General features: G+C 33.6%; 1 protein-coding gene across 2 annotated transcripts in view; it reads right to left on the bottom strand.

The window, feature by feature from the left end:
- slgA (proline dehydrogenase slgA) overlaps positions 1-23,148 on the bottom strand; it is a 135,190-nt gene that overhangs the window by 47,101 nt on the left and 64,941 nt on the right. Inside the window, exon 4 of one of the 2 annotated variants that reach the window (XM_072538585.1) lies at positions 13,201-13,221. The exons of the other annotated variant lie outside the window; for it this stretch is intronic. Within the exon in view, the coding sequence (XP_072394686.1) occupies positions 13,201-13,221 (21 nt within the window). The remainder of the gene's footprint in view (positions 1-13,200; positions 13,222-23,148) is intronic. 2 annotated transcript variants of the gene reach the window in all.

The following is a 23,148-nucleotide window of genomic DNA, read 5'->3' as shown; positions in this document are numbered from 1 at the left end:
TTAAATAGTATTTTGAAGATTTTATCAAAACGAATGCCACTATCTAATATATCTATACACACTAGACACTGTATACAGCTGTTGACGCTATTGGCGCACGCATACTTTTAATAAAAGAATATAAATCTCATTATTTTGTAGTCACAAGTCGTACCGGCATCGGTATTACATATAGAAAGCTACAGAGAGAAATAAATAAATATGGGTATGAAAGCTGTACAAAAATTCCCAATTTCCAAAATAAAAAAGCGTACTTAGCAAGCAAAACCAAAAATAACTAATGCATTATGGAGAGGACAGTCCGAATTTATATATAAATTTCGAGATAGATATCAATAAATTTAAATTATCGAATTTTCAAACCTTGAAATTTTTCATTCCACGTGTTAATTTATGACTTAAAAGTGGTTCCAAATTTATGAGTAATAATATTCTGTGTTTTTGATGTCTACCTCAACATTGACCTTTATTTTTATTGGAATAGATCGTAGATAATACAAAATTAGTTATATTATAACACTTTAAATATTTTGACTAAAATTCCTTTCCTCCTTTTATTTAATTTTTTTTTAATTGTGTGATTTAAGTATTGGACATAAAATTGTATACGTTTCACGTATAGGCGATTCAATGCCACCAATTCTTTGCAATTGGATGTTACGTTATGGAAGAACGTTAGAAAAGGTTGTGAACTAAAGTGATGATCTTCTTCTTACGATGCCTATTCGTTCCGGATGTTGGCGATCAACATGGCTATCCTAACTTTGCTTGCTGCTATTCTGAATAGTCCGGTTGTCGATGTATTAAACCACTTTCTCAGGTTTTAAAGCCAAGATATTCTTCTTCACCCTGGTCCTCTCTTTCCAAATACCTTGCCCTGAAGAATGAGTTGCAACAAGCCGTATCTCTGTTCATTCCTCATAACATGGCCAAGATATTCCAGTTTGCGCTCTTTGATGGTGTTAATAATCTCGCATTCCTTGCCTATTCTACGTAGGACCTCAACATTAGTCACACGATCCACCCATGAAATTCTTAAAATACGTCTGTAACACCACATCTCGAATGCCTCGAGTTTTCTTAAAGAAGCTTCGGAAAGTGTCCAGGCCTCTACTCCGTATAATAACGTAGAAAATACATACCATCTAATGAGAGAGATTTTGGTAGCAAGTGGTAAATCGTGACTTCTGAAAAGAGACTTCATCATTATGAACGCCGATCTCGCTTTTCCTATGCGTTGTTTTATTTCACTGGAGTGATCCCATTGACTGTTAATGTTGGTACCAAGGTATGTGTAGCTGTCCACTATGTCAATTGGATGTTGGTTAACCAAAAGCTGTGTATTTAATATTTCGCGCTTACTGATTACCATGTACTTTGTTTTCTTCGTATTAAGATCAAGTCCGTGTTCTCTACTTATATCTGATATACGCGACATTATTCTTTGCAAACCGTCCAGACTATCTGCAAAAACTACTGCGTCGTCGGCATATCTAATGTTGTTTAGACGTATTCCGTTGACTAATACGCCTTCTTGTAGTTCGCCTAGCGCTTGCTCGAAGATATATTCAGAGTATATATTAAATAACACCGGGGACAGAATGCATCCTTGCCTCACTCCTCTATCTATGGAGACTGCCTCTGTTAATTGGTCATCCACTTTAATATTGGCTGTTTGGTTGTAATATAAATTATAGATTATTCTTAAGTCCCTATCATCTAACCCCACTTCTTTCAAGATGTTTATAAGTTTATCATGCTTTACTCTATCAAATGCCTTTTTGTAGTCGATAAAACAAGTATACACATCACAGTTAACATCCCTGCATCTTTGCATAAGCACTTGGACAGCGAATAGAGCCTCTCGGGTGCCTAAGGAATCGCGGAATCCAAACTGCGTCCATGATACTTGTTCTTCGCATTTTTTATATATTCTGCCGTGTATCAATTTCAAGAACGTTTTAAGTAAGTGGCTCATTAGGCTAATTGTTCTGTAGTCTTCGCATGTCTTGGCATTTACTTTTTTTGGTATGGTCACGAAGGTCGACTTTAACCAGCGTTGGGGTATTTTTCCAGTTACGTATATGTTGTTTAATACAGTTGTTATCCATTTTATTCGCTTTTCATTCATAAGTTTTAGGAATTCTGCACAAAACTCGTCATGCCCTACCGCTTTACCATCTTTAGTTCTTTTAATAGCTGACGTGACTTCTTCAATGGTAATCGGGGGTCCTGTTTGGCACTCAGTGTCTTCAATGGTATTCTGCCTTTCATCTGCAAAAGTTACTTGCACATAATTCTTCCAAGTGTCTAGTTTTTCTTCCACAGTTAACAGTGGTTTGCCTTGGTTATCTGCCAAATACCCAACTCTTCTAGGTTTGTATAAGCCTGCGGCTTCTTTAACTTTTTTGTGCATAAAAAGTGATGATATCGAACTGAAAATTGTATTATTGAACAGGGAAATGCATTTCGAAATGATGAAACAATAAATTTGTAATTCGGAAATAATTGACGGAAATAAGTTTAATATCAATTCGTGGGTTCTTGGGGTTGCTGAATACGAATATCATGTCGGCCATTATTACCGACGCACCTGATTCCTCGGCAATTGATTCATGAACTTAATGAAGGTGTTTTCGATCGTAGACAAGAATTTTGTGAATTAATGAGGAATCGATGTAATCTTGATCCGCAATTCCTACGGAAATGTGATTTCTCAGATGAGGCCAGCTTCTCCTAACAGGTACAGTAAATAATTAGAACTGTAGGTACTGGGCACAAGAGAACCCTCACTGGGCGCTAGAAGGACACACTCAGTATTCAGAGACAGTCAACTTGTGGGCGGGAATAGTGGGTAATAATATTGTGGGACCATTTTTTATTGTCGGTTCATTGAACAATGACACGTATTTCCATTTACTTCAACAGCGAACAATTCCTGCACTTGCGGCTCTATACCCAAAACATCAAAATCATCAGCTGCCGGACAATTCGCTATGCTACCAGCAAGATGGAGCACCACCGCTATACGCACGACATGTACGTGAATACCTAAACAATATTTTTCCTAATAGATGGATTGGCAGACGAGGATTTTAGAGTGGACAGCTAGAATTCCTGATCTGTCCCAACGAGATTGTTTTTTATGGGGACACCTGAAGTCTAAAATTTAGGTTAACATACCTAATAATATTAACGAACTTAAAGAGAAAATTTAATTTAATAGTTTGTAGGTTTATTTAGTAGAAAAATCCATTCAAAGCAGATTTTAGATATCCGAACTTTAAGCTCAGCAGATGCAGGGAGTGAACACAAACTAGTACTAGCAAAAATAAGAATGAAAGTAACCCCAAAACATTTTCTACAGGAAATCACCGAGAGAAGATTCAATGTAGGTCACTGTGGAACGACTATACAAGAGAAATGTACCAAAGAAGACTAGCACAGAAAAAACATCTGAAACAAATAGACGACATCGAAGATATAAACGCAGGCTGGGAGAAAACAACATTGAAGAAGTAGCAACAGAAGCTCTAGGAAAATGCAAAGTCATACTGAACAAAAGAAACAACAGAGATGAAAATACTTCGACGAATATCAGGGAAAAGTCTGTTGGATAGGGAGAGAAACGAAAACATAAGAAGGGCAAGCAATATAGAAGACATAAATGGATGGGTGACAAAACGGAAACAGGATTGGAACGAACACATTAGTAGAATGGCAGAGGATAGGATAGTACGAATAGCACTAGATAAGTCACCAAATGGACAAATAAGTATTGGCAGACCAAGAAAAAGATGGTGCGATAATTTAAACAATTTAGAAGGCTAATATTGAAGAACATTATGGCAACAAGCTAAACCACTATGGCAGTGAGATGGAACAAAACCAGGAATATATCTACCTAGGCCAAATCCTGAGACACGACAAAGAGAACCAAAGTGCGGAAATTACTAGAACAGTAAGCATGGGCAGGATTTGGAAAACTTAGTTGGATACTTAAGAACCGCAAAATACCCCAATACTTGAGGAGCAAAGTGTTCAACCAATGCATCCTTCCTGGTCAAACCTGGACCCAAACATGAATAAACTAGCCACAACAGAAAGAACAATGGAAAGAGCAATGTTAGGTATACGACTGTCAGATAAAAAGAGGAACGACTGGGTAAGATCCAAAACAAAAAAATTGCCAAATTTAAATGTAGCTTCGCGGGCCACACTGCTAGACAAAAAGACCAACGTTGGAATACTACAATACAACATTGGAGACCTTACGAAAGTAAACGACCAAGAGGAAGACCACAGATGAAGAGTTGATGACATAAAAAAGAGGTTAATCTTTGTAAATGGGTATATTTTATAAAAACCCTTAAAAGGGCTACATTAAAAACACGAACGTTTTCGGAACAACAGTTCCATCATCAGGTTAAAAATACAGGTTACCATGCCTGAGCCACCAAAATATTAGGGTAAAAACCCTTTAAAATATATAATGTTACCAAAGATGGTACATGATGTTGTTAATATTATTTGATGTTTAATATTTTAATTAAATGTTACTTCAGGTAACATACACCCATGCTTTAAGTGAGTTCCAGTGTCCGGAGCCGGAGGAGTCCGGAGTAAACCTCTTCAAACGGACTTCAGCTGGTAACTGATTAAAAGAATAGCCGGAACAAATTGGAAAGATGTTGCTCAGGATAGAGACCGATGGAAGAAGTTGGGAGAGGCCTATGTCCAAACAAGGACGACAGAAGGCTAAAAAGAAGAAGAAGAATATTGAAGAAGAAACAGGCTTTAAAGCCTACATACAAGAAGGAAGAAGTTTACATAGACCTGTTTATATTTTTATAAATTACGTTTAGATATGAGTAAACTTTTATTTCTCGAACACACGGTTATGTGACACAAGCGACATCAGAAAAATATGACATTCGTATACAAAATATGCGCTCTTTTTGATAATAGTGTCAAAATCAGGTATTACCATTAAAAAAAAATGATAATAACGTCATAACTCAAACAGTGGTGACGCAATCAAAAATATGAGTTCAGCAGAAAATGCTCAACTTTACCCAATGGCTAAATCAACCGTTTAACGAATGTGTTCCAACCTTTATGTGTTCATTGTATATTAGTTTTCTTGCCGAACATACTCTATTATTCTGTTTCCTCTGCTGCTTCTTTGTCCTCTTTATCTTGATATTTTACGGAGAAAGTTATAAATACGGCAATTATTAGTTCGTTACAAGATTTCGCCATTTAGCTTTATACAGTGTGGCGCACCGAAAACGAAACAGAGGCATTTACTGGCAGATGATTCCTTTTTTGAAAAAACGCTCGGACCCGTCGATTTTGTTTTCGAGGGGGACACAAAATTGGCATAAAATCACTTTAACATTTGCAGCCCCTTAAGCGGGGGTGGCATCATCCCTAAAATCTTAAATGAAAAGGGGGGTTGAATGATCCATTATTTGAAAGGTCTTTCAACTCCCTTTATAATGATGTAAAATTCATGTATTCAATTCAGTAGTTTTGGAGATTTATTGATTTAAAGTTTAAAGTAGACTTTAATAGGTACATCAAATTAGTTTGTACTTCTTTCAGAAGAAATTTGAGTAAAAGCATTTTCTTGATAAGTAAATGCTTTTATTTACTACGCCCATGGTTTATTAATAATAAAAATAGCAATTGAAGTGTCCTTTGTGACAAAAAAAGTTGTTTCTTGAAGAAAGATAAGTAGAGAATGCCACGTACTTATTTTAAATAGGAAATAGTACATTAGTTTGCGATTGATTTGACCAATCTTTGTTGTTAAAATATCATTTATTGCTTTATACATAAATTAACCATGGTATATTCCACGGCAAAAAGGGTTGAAATTATTGAAATATTTTTCGGAAATAATCAGTGCGCTAATAGAACAGCACAAATTTTTAATGAGCGACATGAGAACAATAATGTGCACCGAAAATATGTTCTAGAACTTGTAGCTAAATTTCGGGAAACTGGATCAGTCGCCAATAAAAAACGTAATATGGAAAATCCTATAAGGAACGAAGCAACAGAAGTGGGGGTTTTAGGGCAAGTTATTGTAGATCCTACATTAAGTACCCGCAAATTGCAAACTTCGTGTGGTGTTAGTCGACGTACTATCTAACGGATTCTAAAGTCCCATAATTTTCATCCGTATAAAATTCACCTTGTACAAGAACTTAATGAAGACGATTTTGATAAGCGATTAGAATTTTGTGAAGTTATGAGTGAACGAATTACAAACGATGAACAATTTTTATTTAACATTTGCTTTTCCGACGAATGTTCCTTTTTTTTTTAAATGGCGAAGTAAATCGTCATAATTGTCGATATTGGTCGGACTCTAATCCCAGAATTTACCATGAGGTACACACACAGCAGCCACAAAATTAAATGTTTGGGCTGGCATTTTTGGCGATCATTTGGTTGGTCCTTTTTTCTTACCTGGAAATTTGACTGGTGAAATGTATTTGGAATTACTGCAAAATGCCATAGATCCTGCGCTAACAGATATAATTGAAAATCAGAATGATGGTCGATACGTTGAGAATATGTTGATGTTCCAACAGGATGGTGCCCCACAACATTACGCATTAAGAGTTCGGCATTATTTAGATCAGACCTTTCCAGGTCAATGAATTGGTAGTAGAGGTGCTGTTGAATGGTCCCCAAGATCGCCAGATTTATCACCTTTAGATTTCTTTTTGTGGGGTTACTTAAAAAGCAAAATCTATGCTACTCAGCCAAAATCCTTAGAAGATTTACGACAAAGAATTGTGAATGAGTGCCATCAAATTACTCCTCAAATATTGCAAAATGTCCGGCAACGTTTTCAGCAAAATCTTTATTATTGCATGGAATGTAATGGTGGTCATTTTCAACATTTACTCGGCTGACAGGTCAGTTCATTCTTTATTTTTTAACAACTTTGCTGCTATGTATTGATCTCCTCTTACGATGATGTATTTAAACTTTAAATCAATAAATCTCCAAAACTACTGAATTAAAGTACATGAATTTTACATCATTGTAAAGGGAATTGAAAGACCTTTTAAATGATGGATCATTCGACCCCCCTTTCCATTTAAGATTTTAGGGATGGTGCCACCCCCGCTTAGGGGGCTGCAAACGTTAATGTGATTTTATGCCAATTTTGTTTCCCCCTCGATAACAAAATCGACGGGTTCAAGCGTTTTTTTTTAAGAAGGAATCATCTGCCAGTAAATGCATCTGTTTCGTTTTCGGTGCGCCACCCTGTATAATAAATACTATAATTCACACAACTTTACATTCGTGTACAAAATATCGTATATACGAATGAATTAAAAAAAAATAAAATATATGTATACGTATACGTTTCATGCTATCCACTACTATTTTGTACCATCTACCAAGTATAAAATTATTTTAAGAAATTATCCATAAAATATCTTAATTCAAGACACTGCCTAATAATTGATGATGATAAATGAATGAGTTGATGATTTGTAATATTATTTTGTCTAGATGTATTATGTATAATATTTTCTGTAACCAACTTCGTTTAAGAATTTTTGTTTTGACACATAAATATTATAAAATGCTAGGTAATGGAGTGATATTTTTCGGTACTACGTTATTTTTTATGAAAAAATATTTTCCATTTTTTTAAACCATTGATAATGTCTATTTGGTCTGCTTTAGAAAATAATATTTATTGTGTAACGGACATGAGCTGAACTCTTTACTGCAGTTCATATTGCGTGTTTCACGTAGATCGCATATTAAACTTATCTCCGAAAATAATAGGAATTTGTCTTGAAAGTCTGAAGTCTGAAAATTTGCACTTCCGCATACCGGTAGCTGACACGTATATTATAATTTACAGCTCAGGGAAAATCATCATGCGAAAAGCGGCAGTCGCAATCAATTTTTGTTGTTTTTAATGGAGCACTCTATATGTTGTATTTTTAGGTAGATCCTGCGTAAAAACTGCGAGGAAAGATAGTTCGGACAACGTTTTTGTTGTACTAGCCATAAATAATACATTAAACATATTTATTTTTGTAGTGCTTCTTATCGCACCGTATGTTTTTCCACAGGACGGTAATAAGCCCATGCGTGACCGAGACGCTTGCAGCAACCTTGTAGTATAGAGAAATATACATAATATAGACACATATACACTTATTACTCTGCTTATCGACATAATTATAATATGCACACTATTTTTTAGAATATAATGATAATCAAAATGAACTAATTAAACATAAATACAAGTTAATCAAATACAAGATAATAATGTCACAATCCCGAAGACGAATAACAACGAATAACGCCAGAGAGTGTTCAGACCACAGAACTATATCATTGATGAGCCACACACTAAAAGTATTTTTAAAAATAATTCACAAAAGAATATTTAATAAATTAGAAGAGGACATAAGCGCAACACAGTTTGGATTCAGAGGTGGACTGGGAACACGGGAAGCTTTGTTTGGTCTGAGTGTGTTAATGCAAAGATGTTTGGATGTAAACCAAGACCTCTACGTAGGTTTCATAGATTTTGAGAAGGCCTTCGATAAAATCAGACACCAAAAGCTGTATGAAATCCTAAGAAGCAAAAACATCGACAGTCGCGACATTAACATCATATCCAGGTTGTACTGGGGACAAACAGCAAAAATCAAAGTTGCTAATGAGTTAACCGAAGAAATTGAGATTCGTCGAGGTGTGCGTCAGGGTTGTGTGCTTTCTCCACTATTATTCAATATATATAGCGAAACAATATGCCAGGAAGCGCTCCTAGAGCAAAACATTGGTATGAACATTAACGGAGAGTTAATTAACAATATAAGATACGCTGATGACACGCTAATAGTAACAGATAACCTAGCAAATTTACAGTTTTTGATGGAAAACAAACACCCATACCAATAAGTATGGTCTAAAACTGAACATCAAAAAGACTAAATTCATGATTGTAACAAATAAGCTATACACGAATGTGAATTTAACCATAAATAATCAGCCAGTTGAAAGAGTTACGTCCTACAAATATTCAGGGGTTTGCTTCACTGATACTAATGACCAGACAAGAGAAATCAAGAGGCGAACAGAGATAGCGAGACAATCGTTTGTCAAAATGAAAAAGTTCCTATGCAGCCGGGACATAAATATAAACTTAAGAACGAGAATGTTAAGGTGCTATGCAAGGAAAAATCTCGGAAAAGAGAAATGTGGGACGTAGGAGGATTTCCTGGTTGCGAAATTTAAGGGAGTGGTATGGGTGCAGTTCAATACAGTTGTTCAGAGCTGCAGCCAACAAAGTAAAGATTGCTGTGATGGTAGCCAACCTCCGATAGGAGACGGTAGTGCAAAAAGAAGAAGACAAGATAATCAATAAAATATAAAATCAATGATGAAATGTAAAATTAAATTAAAATAAAAGATAAAGTAAAGGAAATACAATAAATAAAATAGTTTTATTGTATTCATCATAAACCAGGAGTTCTATTTTTAAACTATACTGATAATCAAAATGAAAATAACATGAATGTAAGATAATAACGAAAATGTAAATGATGAATAAATTTCTATATTATATTTAACAAATTTTAAATATTAAAATCTTTAAATAATATTAAAAAAATTAAGATTGTTTAAATTTTAAACAAATGTGTGTTATTATTATAAAACAATATTAACAATTAAGTAATAAGCAGACACAAAATTTCATTAGCATATAGTAATAACGTACTATAAGAAGTATTCCATTCTGTCGGCACTTCCCAAGTAGCCCAGTCTGGTTAAAAAAAAGGTCGAAAAATTTTTCGCAGATATCTGAAATTTTTAAGACATAGGTGGGGGTTACTAGATGACGAATATATCAAAAAGTACTCGTATTTTTACCTTGTGTTTTTTTAAACAATAATTTATGTTCACAATTTGATGTGCAAAATTTCCCGGCGATCGGTCAAATACTTTAAAAGTTATTTAATTTATTTATCCCTGAGGCTAATTATTTAAACTATTGAGCTTGCCCTATGCATGATGCTAGACACATTCAGCAAATTTCATAGGATTCATTAAGACTTAGACTATCTCAGAAGTTAAATGCATATTAAGTTTTCATCGAAATCATTTACAAAACAACCGTTTGAAAAAGAGGTATGTTTTTTACTTATAAACAATTGTAATAACTTATTATGGTTATAGGTGGCGGCTTAGGTACCTACATTTTTTTTATATTAAAAAAGTTTTATTTAAAGATCCTTTATAAAATTTATATAATTTTATATTGTTTTGTTGATCATTTCCTTCCTTTATTTTCTTCAATGTGGACGCTAAACGAGTTATATGTGTTAAGTGGCTTTTCCAGCCAATAGTCGCTTAATCTTGTTTATTTTCTAGATTTTTCCTCATCAGGACTTCTTATTCATTTTTTGTTTGTAACTGTCTCCTATTTTTCTTCTAAGGCAGAGTTTGGGACTGATTGTTCGTTCGGGTATTAGAATGCTTTGTGGATTTTGATACACTAGGTTAGAAGGAAAGCAAAGGATTTGGTCGTGATAAATCTTGTGGGATAATATTTAACTAATTTATGTTGTCATTACTAAGAAAGGGTATAAGCAATATGAGTTACAATAAAAAATTGACAGTTTGTAGATACATATTTTTTGTAATTACAACCTTTGTTTTTAATTCAGTTATGGGATATACCGTTAACAGTAAATCATTGTTAACTCCAGAAATATTAACATATTTCATTTTTAACGAGCTTTATCATAAATAATAACACAAATACAAACTAATGCATGTTTCTGAGAATTGTTGTCGGCTTAGCGATTTCCTTTGCAACAAAGAATTTCAATAGTGCCGATTTCGTGGAAAAGTGCACACTTCCAAAATGAACGGTACCTGTAACTGCCGCTTGTTTTAAATGTCTCGTTTGTACTTCGACTTTCTGTTCAAACGCAACGAACAAACGTTTATTATTGCCACCATTAGTGTTTATTAGTGCCATTATTAGTGTTTATTATTGTTTATTTTTTGCCAAAAATACCATTGACTTTTGTTGAAACGGCACAAATTGTTGCGCTTGTGAAAGACGGTCACACTCAACGGCAAGTGGCAAGAACTGTTGGCGTAAGCCTTTCTACGGTTCAACTAGTGCTTCAACGCTTTCAGGATAAGGGTTTGCTATCCAGACGACCTGGCTCTGGACGAAGAAGAATGACCACGGTACGAGATGACCGTTTTCTTGTGTTTCAGGCTTTACGAAACCGGACCTCAACTGCGATTATGCATCGAAATCGTCTACAGGAAGTACGAAATCGCAATGTTAGCGTTGCAACCGTCAGGAGAGGATTTCGTTCTTTTGGACTATCTTCTTGGGTAATGGCTACAGGACCGCCACTTCGCCTAGCGCATCGAGTTGCACGATTAGCTTTTGCTCGACAATACGCGTATTGGGGAATTAACGATTGGAGCAAAGAGTTATTCTCAGATGAATCCCGTTTCTGCCTAACTGGATCCGATGGACGTGTAAGAGTTTGGAGGAGAACCGGTGAATAATTTTCACAAGCTTGCATTGCACCAAGAATGCCATTTGGTGGAGGCTCGGTCATGGCTTGGGGAGGTGTATCTTCCGACTTCCGCACAGAATTACCCTTCATCGAAAATGGGTCCTTAACTGCACGAAGGGACATTACGGAGATTCTGGAAGAACATGTTATGCATACCATGGCAAGGCTTGGAGAAATCGTCGTTTTTATGCAGAACAACGCGCGAACGCACGTTGCCACGATCAGTATGCAATACTTGGACGAGGTTGGAATTACGAGGTTACCCTGGCCAGCTAGGTCGTCTGCAAGAGGTCATTAGAGCAAGTGGAGGCAATACACGATATTAGTCATTGAAATTTCACTGAAATTTTACCACGTTCTGTATTTTCCATTTTTTTCGTATGCCTGTTTTATCAACAATTTGGTTTGTTTTCTGCTTTTTCAATCAAAACAATAAAAAACCTTTTTTTTCTTTCAAAACAAACATTGATGACAAATAAAAAATACGTTAGCCTAAAAAAAAAGGTTATTACTGTACCAGAGGCAAAAATATTCCAGAAACTTAATATTTTCAAGGTGACCCGGATTTTATGATCGCGAGTGTATTATTAGTAATAAAATTATATTATATATAGTTTCATTCACATTTATTGAGTTATTGTCCATTGGAATTAAAAAAAATGGAGTTCCATGTGTTAATACCGCTCATTTAACTCTAATTTAACTAATTTTTGATATTAGAGTGCTCCATTACAAACAATAAAGTTGATGACGACTTCCGGTTTTACCAGAAGTGATACAGTTACGTGGAAGTGTAAATTTTTAGATTTTAAATCCGATTATTTTCGGCCATAACTCTTAATGAGTGATGTACGATTCTCTAATAGATTGTGGAACGACGCGAACTTAGGGTGTGAAAGCAAAGTTCGTTCAGACCTTTCCGCATATTTACTGTATGCACCTGTGAAAAAGTTCACACGAATTTTTATCGAATACAAGCTTTTTGGAAAAAATGTACGTTTTCACAAACACTATGGAATGTGTTCGGTTTTTTGACACCTGAAAACAATCAAATTGACCAAAGAAGCAGTATCTAAATTTTCATTAAAATTAAAGTTCAAGGCTATTTTTTAATATGAGCTGCACAAGCTTCTGATTGAACTTTGAAAATCTTTTATCTAGTACTATGTACATTCATTAAGCGTTGGTAACTTTTTCATAGCAGGACATAATCCGTTCATATTAACATGTTTAATTCGAATCCGAGTCATTAATTAAAATTTTATGTTTTATTTGATTTTATGCAGTTTTAAATAAATATATAATAAAGTGAAAATTTTCGTGTCAAAGTCACTAATTCTTAGGACGAAACCAATTAATATACCCAGCATTTAAATATACAATAAATTCAGATCACAATACACCTTAAGCACCAAATTTTAAAGAATGAAAAATCATAAATATCTAAAATGACCCTTCTACTCTACAACAGGCCTGTTCTGGTCATATGAGGTCTGTAAACCGTTTTACTCAATACATTGATGCAAAATATAATTCGAAAATTTAAAATTTTGTATCTACTCATGCCAATAGGAAAAAATTTTGGGGATTACTTTACCTTGAGATGTTTGCTGAAACTCTAAGAAAATATAATTCATTAAAATTTTGTACTTCGGAAAAAGTTTTGGTTTCAATTATTAAAATATGAAAATTTTTAGATTCCTTGTAGGAAAAAAAAATGTAATAGAATTGTTCTGTTGTGTAAAACAAATATGTATTGTTTACGTTTATTAAGTTAGTTAAGAGTAGGCGGTGTACATAAAACATTCAATACGTTGGGAGTGTCATATTATAAGAAACTTAAAATTAAGTTAAATAAAGTTGAGATATGCTTAATAAAAAATACATTTATTATCACCTAAGAAATTATACTACTGAATAATATACGCGCCCTCTGTGCGTATACTTTTGTTTACATTGTCTTTTTGCGTTTGTCGCATTTTGCTTTGCGAGCGAAAGACGCGAGCAATGATTTTTGATTAAGTTTTGCTATAAACTCAAAAGAAGTCTTGCGAAAACTATCCAAATGATTTGGAGACGAATATATGAGATCTGCGAACAAAGAAGATCGCCGTTTGTTTGTAAGAAAACTAGCAAGCGTTCTTGGAAATCAGAAAACTTCATTTCGTTAACTTTAACTGAGAATTTGGGGATGACTTGCGTGTATGCCAAATTCATTCCAAAATTGCTCTTGGTTAAACAGAAAAAAATCACTTAGTGTCGCTCGTCCCGAAGAGTCGCTTTGGATATCTAGAGGTGGTCACAAATCGTGGATTTATGGTTATGATCCTGACGTAAAATAGCAATCTTCAGAATATCCGATCTACATTGATTGTTTTTTGTTCGATTAAGAAGGTGTGCACCATAAAAGCGATTCAAGGCAACAATCAATATTTTTATTTTAAAGTTCTGACAAGTTTGCGTGACGAAATGAAAAGAAAACTATCCTATTTTTGGACGACTGGTTTTTTAAACACGATAACCGGAAAGTTTTTTTATCGAAACTTGTTTTTGGCAAAACACATGATCAAATAATTTCGCGAGCATACCTAAACTCCCGACGTAACACCTTGCGATTTTTTCGTACGTCACCAGCCTTCATTGGCTTAAAACAACGATGGGAGCATCTGAAGTAGAGTGGGGATTACTTCGAACGTTGCTACGAGCTGGATGAGATAACGGGGAATAAAACATTGCCAAATTATGAACGAAGTTCGTATACTTTTGGGACCTACTTCGTATGTAGTTTTTTTTTCTGTCATATATGTTTTTGCGAAAAGTTTGGCTTTATTAAGTATTGGAAATGGGACCAAAGAGATATAATAATTAAAAATTAATAAATTGTCAATATCCGTTATAATAATCACACAATAATTACTTTCATTGTCAAAATGGGAACATAAAACATAATTTAAAGGTTAAAAAAGATATACATCTCGGAATGCTTGGATGTAATTGTAATTTTCACAGCTGATACACAGCTGGAACAAGATTGATGACAATATCACTGGGTAGAGAGTTAAGAGATCTATAAAAATATTGATAGAATACGAGACAGCTAAATGGATAGTCTATAAATCAATAAGCTATACGCGTATTCTATTATATTTAGTTTTTCTCTATGTATCTACTTTAAAACCAAAATATAAACCATTTTATTCCATTACATAGGTTAGGTTAGTTACCACGAAAACGATGGAATGACTGAACTTACTGGAGGCACATTGAAAAACAGACCGAGTCATGTCTATATAAAAAGAAGAAGAAGAAGACATAGGTATACAACATTATATATAGCAATATATACTTCTTCTTAAGGTGCGCTCTCCATTACTGAAGGTTGGTAGCAAATTACTCTCTATTTTGAACTGTTCTTAGTATCGAATGTGTGTCCATACCTATACAGTCTCTTACATTTTACAGCCAGGAGCATTTTCTTCTTCCTTCCACTTTCCCCTCCATTATCAGTAGGAGGAAGTCCTAAATATGTACTAGATAACTCGTTTTTCTGGTTTTTACAATATTTAGGAGTTCTCTCTCAGTCCCCATTCTTCTCAGCACCTCGTTGTTGTTCACGTGCTCTGTCCAAGAGATCTTCAGCATCCTTCGAAAAACCCACATCTCAAAGGTTTCTACACGTCTCATACTTGTGATTCCGAGAGTCCATGTTTCCACTTTGTATAGCAATATCGAATAAATGATTTTAATTTAATTTAATTTTTAAGTGTTTTTACAAATTGGTATCGGATATCCAACGATAATGTAGAGTTTATTAGGAATTCTTTCATTCTTTGAAAAGCGGACGTTGCATACTCTATTTTAACTTCGTAGTCAAGATCGTTTGTTATCCAGCAACCAAGATACTGAAATTTTTGTACGGGTTCTATCTGTTTGTTGTAGATACGAATATTAATGTCGGCATTTGGTGCACATGTAACGGCCATTACTTTTGTTTTATTTGTGTTTATATTCAGCCCCAACCTATCTCCCTCTCTGATTATGGCATTTAAAAGTCATTGCAAACCCTCATATCCAAATACTGACGGTGTCGTCTGCGCATCTAAGTTGTTTACATATTCTCCGTTGATTTTTATTCCTTCTTCAATATTTTCGAGGACATTTTGGAAGATCTTTTCAGAATATATATTGAACAATAGTGGAGAAAGTACATAGCCCTGGCGAACTCCTCTTTTTATTGACATATTGACACCGTGTTATGGTCTATACCAAGTTGTGTTAGGGTTTCTATGAGTTCCGTGTGTTTTACTCGATCAAACGCTTTTTCGAGCCGATAAAACAGAGAAACACGTCTTTTAGTTGATCTCGGCATTTTTGTAGTAATATCTGGAGGTCAAATAATGCCTCCCTCGTACCAAGCCCCATAGGAAATCCAAATTGATTGCCGCTCAGATTTCACTCAATTTTGAGTAAAATTTTCAGAAAATAGCTCATCAGGCTAATTAATCTGACCTGTGAGCATATATTTGCTTTATTTTTCTTGCTTCTCTTACCGCTTTTCATCGCATCAACAATTTACCATAAGCAGTTCACAGAGAGAAGCTTATAAAAGAATTTACATATGGTAAACATCTAGTACCTTTCAGATCACTATCAAGAATAAAAATAAGCACATTATATACAGGATATAGGAGATATATTTACACACACGTTGAAATAATATGATATAGATACGTGGCAATAGTAGTCTTGAATTTTGTGTCCAAATTTTGTGAAAATTTAGAAATTGTGGTTTTTAGCGTTTTATTTAAATAAGTAAAAATGATCACCGACAATTTTCTAAAATATATGCTACGCATCGATTATAAAACACAAAATTCTTAGTACGGTATATAGAGAATGCTGAGTCTAAACACGAAAGTCATCCATTACGAAGGTTTTTGATTATGGAAGTCCAGGAAAAAGATAACAGTGAAAATACAACATCAAGAAAGAAGCACTGTAAAGAATTTGGAAAGCAGTGGTAACAAAATACGAACCTGCATAAAAAACACCAAAGTAATTTAGACGATAATTGATGCAAAGTAATGTTACAAATTACAGATTGACTATCGCATTTTAGCGACTAATTTTTTTGGCAATTTATAAAAGTAGTAAATTTCATGTGCTGTCACTTTATTTTCGACATGAACAACTATACTGAATGATGTTCGATTTATCTACTTAATAGACTAGGCGGGATCTGTAGAAATTCAGACCATAATGGACATTTTTCATAGGAAGCTATTTTTTTGCTGGAATCCCTTAAGGATGTGCCCAATATCGATAATCATGATATGCGCCAGTCGCAAACCCTGTGCTAAATTTTTTATTTAACAAAATCTGAAAACAATTGAAAATTTCTCATTTTTTTGCTTCTATAATTTATAATTCGGAAAATATTGATCCTAGAGAAAAAATTATAAGAAGTTAAAAGTTTTGTTATTCAATTTTACACAATATTTCGTTAGCTAGAAGTTGAAAATTTAATGTTTAATGTTGAAAAAATAGCAATAATTGGAAAAAAAATTACAAAAAAAAGAAGTTAATCCTTTAAATGTTTTCGACTTTTTAAACTTGACTTAAAAGCTCCATATTCCGCCTAGAAAAACTGTTTAATATGTTTAAAACGTGTGCTAAATTTTGTTAAGATCGGTCGGATAGGTTTTGCATAATAATTTTGCAATCCAGCCTACTGGAAAACAATCGCAAATTTTCAAATTTTAAGTACGCTCTAAATAAGGCTCTCAGACAGTTGTAAATATTTTTACATATAAAGGAAGGCTCAAGCTTTCAAACGCTTTTTGTAAAATTCAAATCGGTTTACTAGGAGAGCCTAGAACATTTTTTTAAAGTTTTAAACATTTTTTAGGCTTATAAACAAATTGAATAACTTTACGAGCTTTAAACATATCAATTTCAAAATTTATACACTTAAAGAACATTAAAAGACGCTACTTTAAAAAAGATACATTCGGCTTAGTGGTTGCCGAGATATTGAAGGTCAAAGTTGGCATACATTTGCCGTGTAACCATAAGTGATAGAGGGCTCGTTTTTAAACAAATACCCTCACGTACTTTTTATATAAAAAGTTTTAAGTAATGCGCTTCACGGCAACATCTATAAAAAAGACAAATAAAAAACCGTTTTCGCGTAAAATGTCGCTCGGAATGCATGAGAGGTGGTGATGGGGGACATTCACTCGAAATGTGAATCGGCGAGTTCAAAATCATAGCGCGCGCTGAAAATTGCATTATCTCGGCTTCTTGTTAACCAATTTTGCTCTTTTTTTATGAATCGATGTCTCGGACGACAAGGATTTCAAATATCATATTTTCAAATACCATTTTTAATCGCAAATTGGGAAATTTGCAATAAACAATTGTATGTTAAACAAGTACATAATTGCATTTTTTCTTCATGCATATTTTTTGAGCTTGCAATTTATACATTGAAGTAAATTGTTACTTTTAGTAAACAAATATGTATTTATAAATTGTTAACACAAAGGCGAACGAAAAAAAATTTTGTTTCATAAATAAACTTTATTTTGACTCTTCAATAATTTTTTTAAGCCTTTTTCTTTTTTTTTTGGAAGGACAAGAATCTTCAGGTCTTCCTCAAAACCTTCATTTTCTATTTCAATATCTTCATCCTCGATCTGTAAATTTAATGTTCCTTCTCCTTCATCTGTAGCTTTATCTTGTGCCTCTAGAAAATCTAAGGAATCCATCGACTCCATATCCATATCTCGTTCAACTTCTTCCAATATTTTACTGTGTTTACATGTCTGACCATTGCAGTGAAGACAATAGTCAGAACATTTGAGACCATGTTTGATACAACTGCATGTTTTTGTACAAAGTTTTTTACATTTGCAACTAATATTTCTGAATAATGAGTCAGGTAGTAATGCCTGCTCAGTTTGTATTGGCTCAAGACCATTTTGAGTTAGTTCCCACTCCCACTCAGTAGCATTCAGGTTATTTCCAAGACACTGCTGTACTTGAAAATATACACGAAGCGAGTGTTGCTCAGCTGCAGATTGTGTTGGTGGCAGCATGGGCAATTAAAAATTTTTATTTTTGCAACCTTTTTTAAAGCACAAGTAGCGAATTTTATTCAATGTAAAATCGAACTTTGAGTGGCCCGAATATATCTTTTTTTTTTTTTTAAAGAAGCGTCTTTTAATGTTCTTTAAGTGTATAAATTTTGAAATTGATATTTTTAAAGCTCGTAAAGTTATTCAATTTGTTTATAATTATTGTCTAATGTATACAAAAAATGTTTAAAACTTTTAAAAAATTTCTAGGCTCTCCTAGTGAACCGATTTGAATTTTACAAAAAGCGTTTGAAAGTTTGAGCCTTTCTTTATGTGTAAAAAAATTTGCAACTATCTGAGGGCCTTATTTAGGGCCTACTATAAATTTGAAAATTTATGATTTTTTTCGAGTAGGCTGGGTTCCAAATTATTATGCAAAACCTATCCGACAGATCTTAACAAACTTTAGCACACGTTTTAAACATATTAAAAGGTTTTTCTAGGCAGAATATGGAGCTTGTAAGTCAAGTTTAGAAAGTCGAAAACATTTAAAGGATTAACTTCATTTTTTTGTACTTTTTTTCCAATTATTGCTATTTTTTCAACAATAAACATTAAATTTTCAATTTCTAGCTAACAAAATATTGTGTGAAATTGAATAACAAAACTTTTAACTTGTTATAATGTTTTCTCTAGGATTAATATTTTCCGAATTATAAACGAAAATAGGAGCAAAAAAATGAGAAATTTTCAATTGTTTTCAGATTTTGTTAAATAAAAAATTTAGCACAGGGTTTGCGACTGGCGCATATCGTGATTATCGATATTGGGCACATCCTTAAGGGATTCCAGCAAAAAAATAGCTTCCTATGGAAAATTTCCAATCCAAAACAGATCCCGCCTAGACTATTAAATATACTAACATGGAATAGTATTTTTAATACTTTCCTGCGGTAGCGACAATCAAATGAGAACCAGTTTTGGGATGTTTCCAAATATTGTTTTTCCACCTAGTATAATGTTTCTGACCTTGATATATTCTGTGCTCATCGGTCATATAAATACTAATTTCTAAGCTTATTATCTTAAGTACAAAGCTGCAAGGACAAATAATTTAGTCTGTGCCAATTTATATTATTCCTCACAATGCAGCACTCTAGTTGGCAACTAATATAAATGATTGCAATGTTTTCCGAATCAATGTTCTATAGCTAACTGCATTACATAGTACCCATAATAAAAAAGTTGTATTTAAGTATAACTTTGACATTATCAGGTGAAGTATAGTGCTACACACTGATATATCACGTGAAAAGATAAAAAGCGGAGAATAAAAGGGGGACAATAAAAAAATGGGGTTGTTAAGAAATCTATTTTATTATCATGATTTTTCGTAGTTTCCTTAATCTTAGTATTATGTCCAATATGATGCGACTATAGTCGGTTCGCTATATTTACGCGGGTTTCGGATTAAAAATTTTATTGTAAGTACCCAGTTTTAATTACCTGCTCTTTGGGGAAATATCAACTGGTCAAATGAAATGAAAAATAATCCATAACTTTTTTTAATTAAATAATAATGGAAAATCTTTTATATAATTGACAGTATAATAAGGAGAATTACTTCATTAATGGAGTCTAATGTGGCTAATATAAACCTAATAATAATTTTATATTACACTTCACACAGAAAATATGGTCTATGTATATTTGTTCCATGGAGAGAATTTCTAATGAAAAATAAAAAAATTTAACTTGCCAACAAAAATGAAAATCAGTCATTATCATCAAAAATATCATAATCGTCATCATCATCACTGTCATCACCATTAATTGTTATTATGATTGGACTTATTTCGTTTATTTTATTTTCACGAGTCCACCAATCTTCTATTAGTTTCTCGCACTTGAATATACAGTTGCACCACACTTCTGGAGTTACAATTGAAAGTGCCTTTCGCCAAGTTTCCCGAACTGCGTCGTCGCTATAACCGTTAGGCCCAATATGGTTGTCATAATATTGTTTTGCTATTCCCCATATATATTCGATGGGATTAAACTGGCAATGATACGGTGGCAGACGTAAAACTTGATGACCGTAACTTTCAATAATCTGATCCACAACAAAGGTTTTTGGTTTTGCGTGGATATTTTCCAAGCGTAATAATTCTGATTTTAAAATATGTTGTGTAAATGGTATATGTTCCTTTGTCAATCATTCTTTAATTTTATTAACAGTCCAAGAATTCGTTGGACTTTTGTTTAATACTTTAGAATGGTAAGGTGCATTGTCTAAAATAATTACGCTGGGCTCACTTAAACCTGGGAGAAGTTTTTCATGTAACCATTTTACAAACATTTCTGTGTTCATATTATCGTGATAGTCACTTGATTTTGATTTAGATGAAAATATTAAATCAGCACCTTCTATAAAACCCGATTTACCTCCTGCACGTAAAATTATGTGTCGCTTCCCTTCTCCATCAGTATGTTTGATAGACTTTACGTTATCATCTTGCCATATTCTCTTGGTTGTACCCCTAGAAAATATCCATGTTTCGTCTAAATATATAAAATTTGCCGTTTCTTCTTTTAATTTAGAATATTTTCTTAGAAAGTTAATTCTTTTATGCACAACAGAACTTCTTTCACAAAGGGCTTTTCTGTTATCCTCCTTTTGAAATTTGAAACCCAAATTATGTATCACTTGCCATAGACTTGTTCTGCCAATTTCGTCAAATTTTCTATCTTTTAATTCCGAGAGAATTGTATTTAAGGTCACATGTTCCTTGTTGGCTCGCATTCGATAAATGGTATCACGAATTTCAAATTTTTTTCCATCTGGAATATCTTTCGTTTTCAATGATAGGCGAGTTTTTCGGTGATCTTCTTTCGGCCGTTCATTATTGCGATTTTGTAATACTCCTCTTAGTTGGGTTTCACTAATTCCTAGAGCATCACATACGCGTTGTTGAACAGACATTACCGATTTTAAAGGACCGCCATTTTCTTTTTCATCCGTAAAATACTTATGTACACTACAAATTAGACTATCTACATCTAACACACGTCTAGGCATTTTTAAATATTTCCACCAAACATACAATGTCAACACTGGCGGCAAAGAATCAATTCAACTGCAATATTGTAACAAATTTATACCTACCCTAATGTTATATTAATGTATTTTAAAATATGACCATTAATGCAGTTTTTACCTAATTTTCTGGGAAGTCGTTTACTGCAACTGGTTATCAATGAGTCATTAGCATAATTTTGTTAATCCGAAACCCGCGTAAATATAGCGAACCGACTATACGAGATTGGTGAATGTAAGCATGTATAGTGAGGGACAAGATCTATGCGAAATTTTAAAGACCAACCTGATAATAATCCGCTATTGATACCTATTGTAACACAGACCCCTAGAGAGACATTACAGAGTTGTACTAACCTTTATCCAACATTCAAATAAAATTACCGGAGCAGTGTTGAATTTTGAATTATTAGTTTGTTTAAATTTTTTTAGAAACTGATCGGAACAATGGTTTTTAGCAGTAAACTATCTCGCAATATACTATTAAAAAAATACTTGCGTTCATCTTTTTTCTAAACTTAGGAATGGCAAAATAAAATATTTTTCAGTTACGAAAATAAGTAGACTTTTTGTTTTGTGGGTTCGTCAATGAACACTAATTATTGATATACACAAAAAGAAGTAAAACTTATTCCAAATCATAGTCATTAAATATTTTTGTGAAATGTTATCAAAAATATGATGTCTTTGTTTATAACATTTAAAAATAATTAAGAGAAATTCCTGCGGTTGACCTAAATACAAATTTACAAACAATTTTATATTTCCGGTAATGGCTAAGTACTTAGTAAGTACATTTTCGTAGAATAATTAAATGGGGCGGGATTTCAGTACCCAACCGTTGACATAAAAACTAGTTTTTGTTTGGAAAAACCAGAAAGCGACGATCTTAATGTTTGTCTTGATTTATTATAATTTTCGAAAAAAAAATTGATTTAAAAAAGTTTAAAATCAACCATATGAAGTAATTCTTTGCCATAAATACATGCTCTGTCCCAAAAGTAACCTTCGTTCATAACTTCGCACCAAAACGTTCCCTCGCCATATTATGTGTGATACGGGAGTAATCGGTAAATCTTATGTAAACCTTGTCTATGTCTCCTAATGTAAACGAACCTGACATTAGGTACCGTCGCGTCGCTATCAACGGTGTCTAGTAGTTATAATAGCGTATTTTTGTTTACATTTATTTACAAATTTTTGCGGTCGTCGAAATTTCTTGTCGCTGAAAATGGCCGAAAGATGCAAGGCAACGAAGTTTTGCTAGAAACTCGAAAATTTATAAGCAAAACAAAACAACAGTTTTCAAAAGGGACGCATTTTTTTGATGATTATGATGATGATGACGACGATGATGTGTGTTTGGCAC

This window comes from Diabrotica undecimpunctata, chromosome 7 (assembly GCF_040954645.1).
Source record: "Diabrotica undecimpunctata isolate CICGRU chromosome 7, icDiaUnde3, whole genome shotgun sequence".
NCBI lineage: Eukaryota > Metazoa > Arthropoda > Insecta > Coleoptera > Chrysomelidae > Diabrotica > Diabrotica undecimpunctata.
Note: the sequence above shows the minus strand (reverse complement) of the source record. Positions and strands in the feature narration are given on the sequence as shown.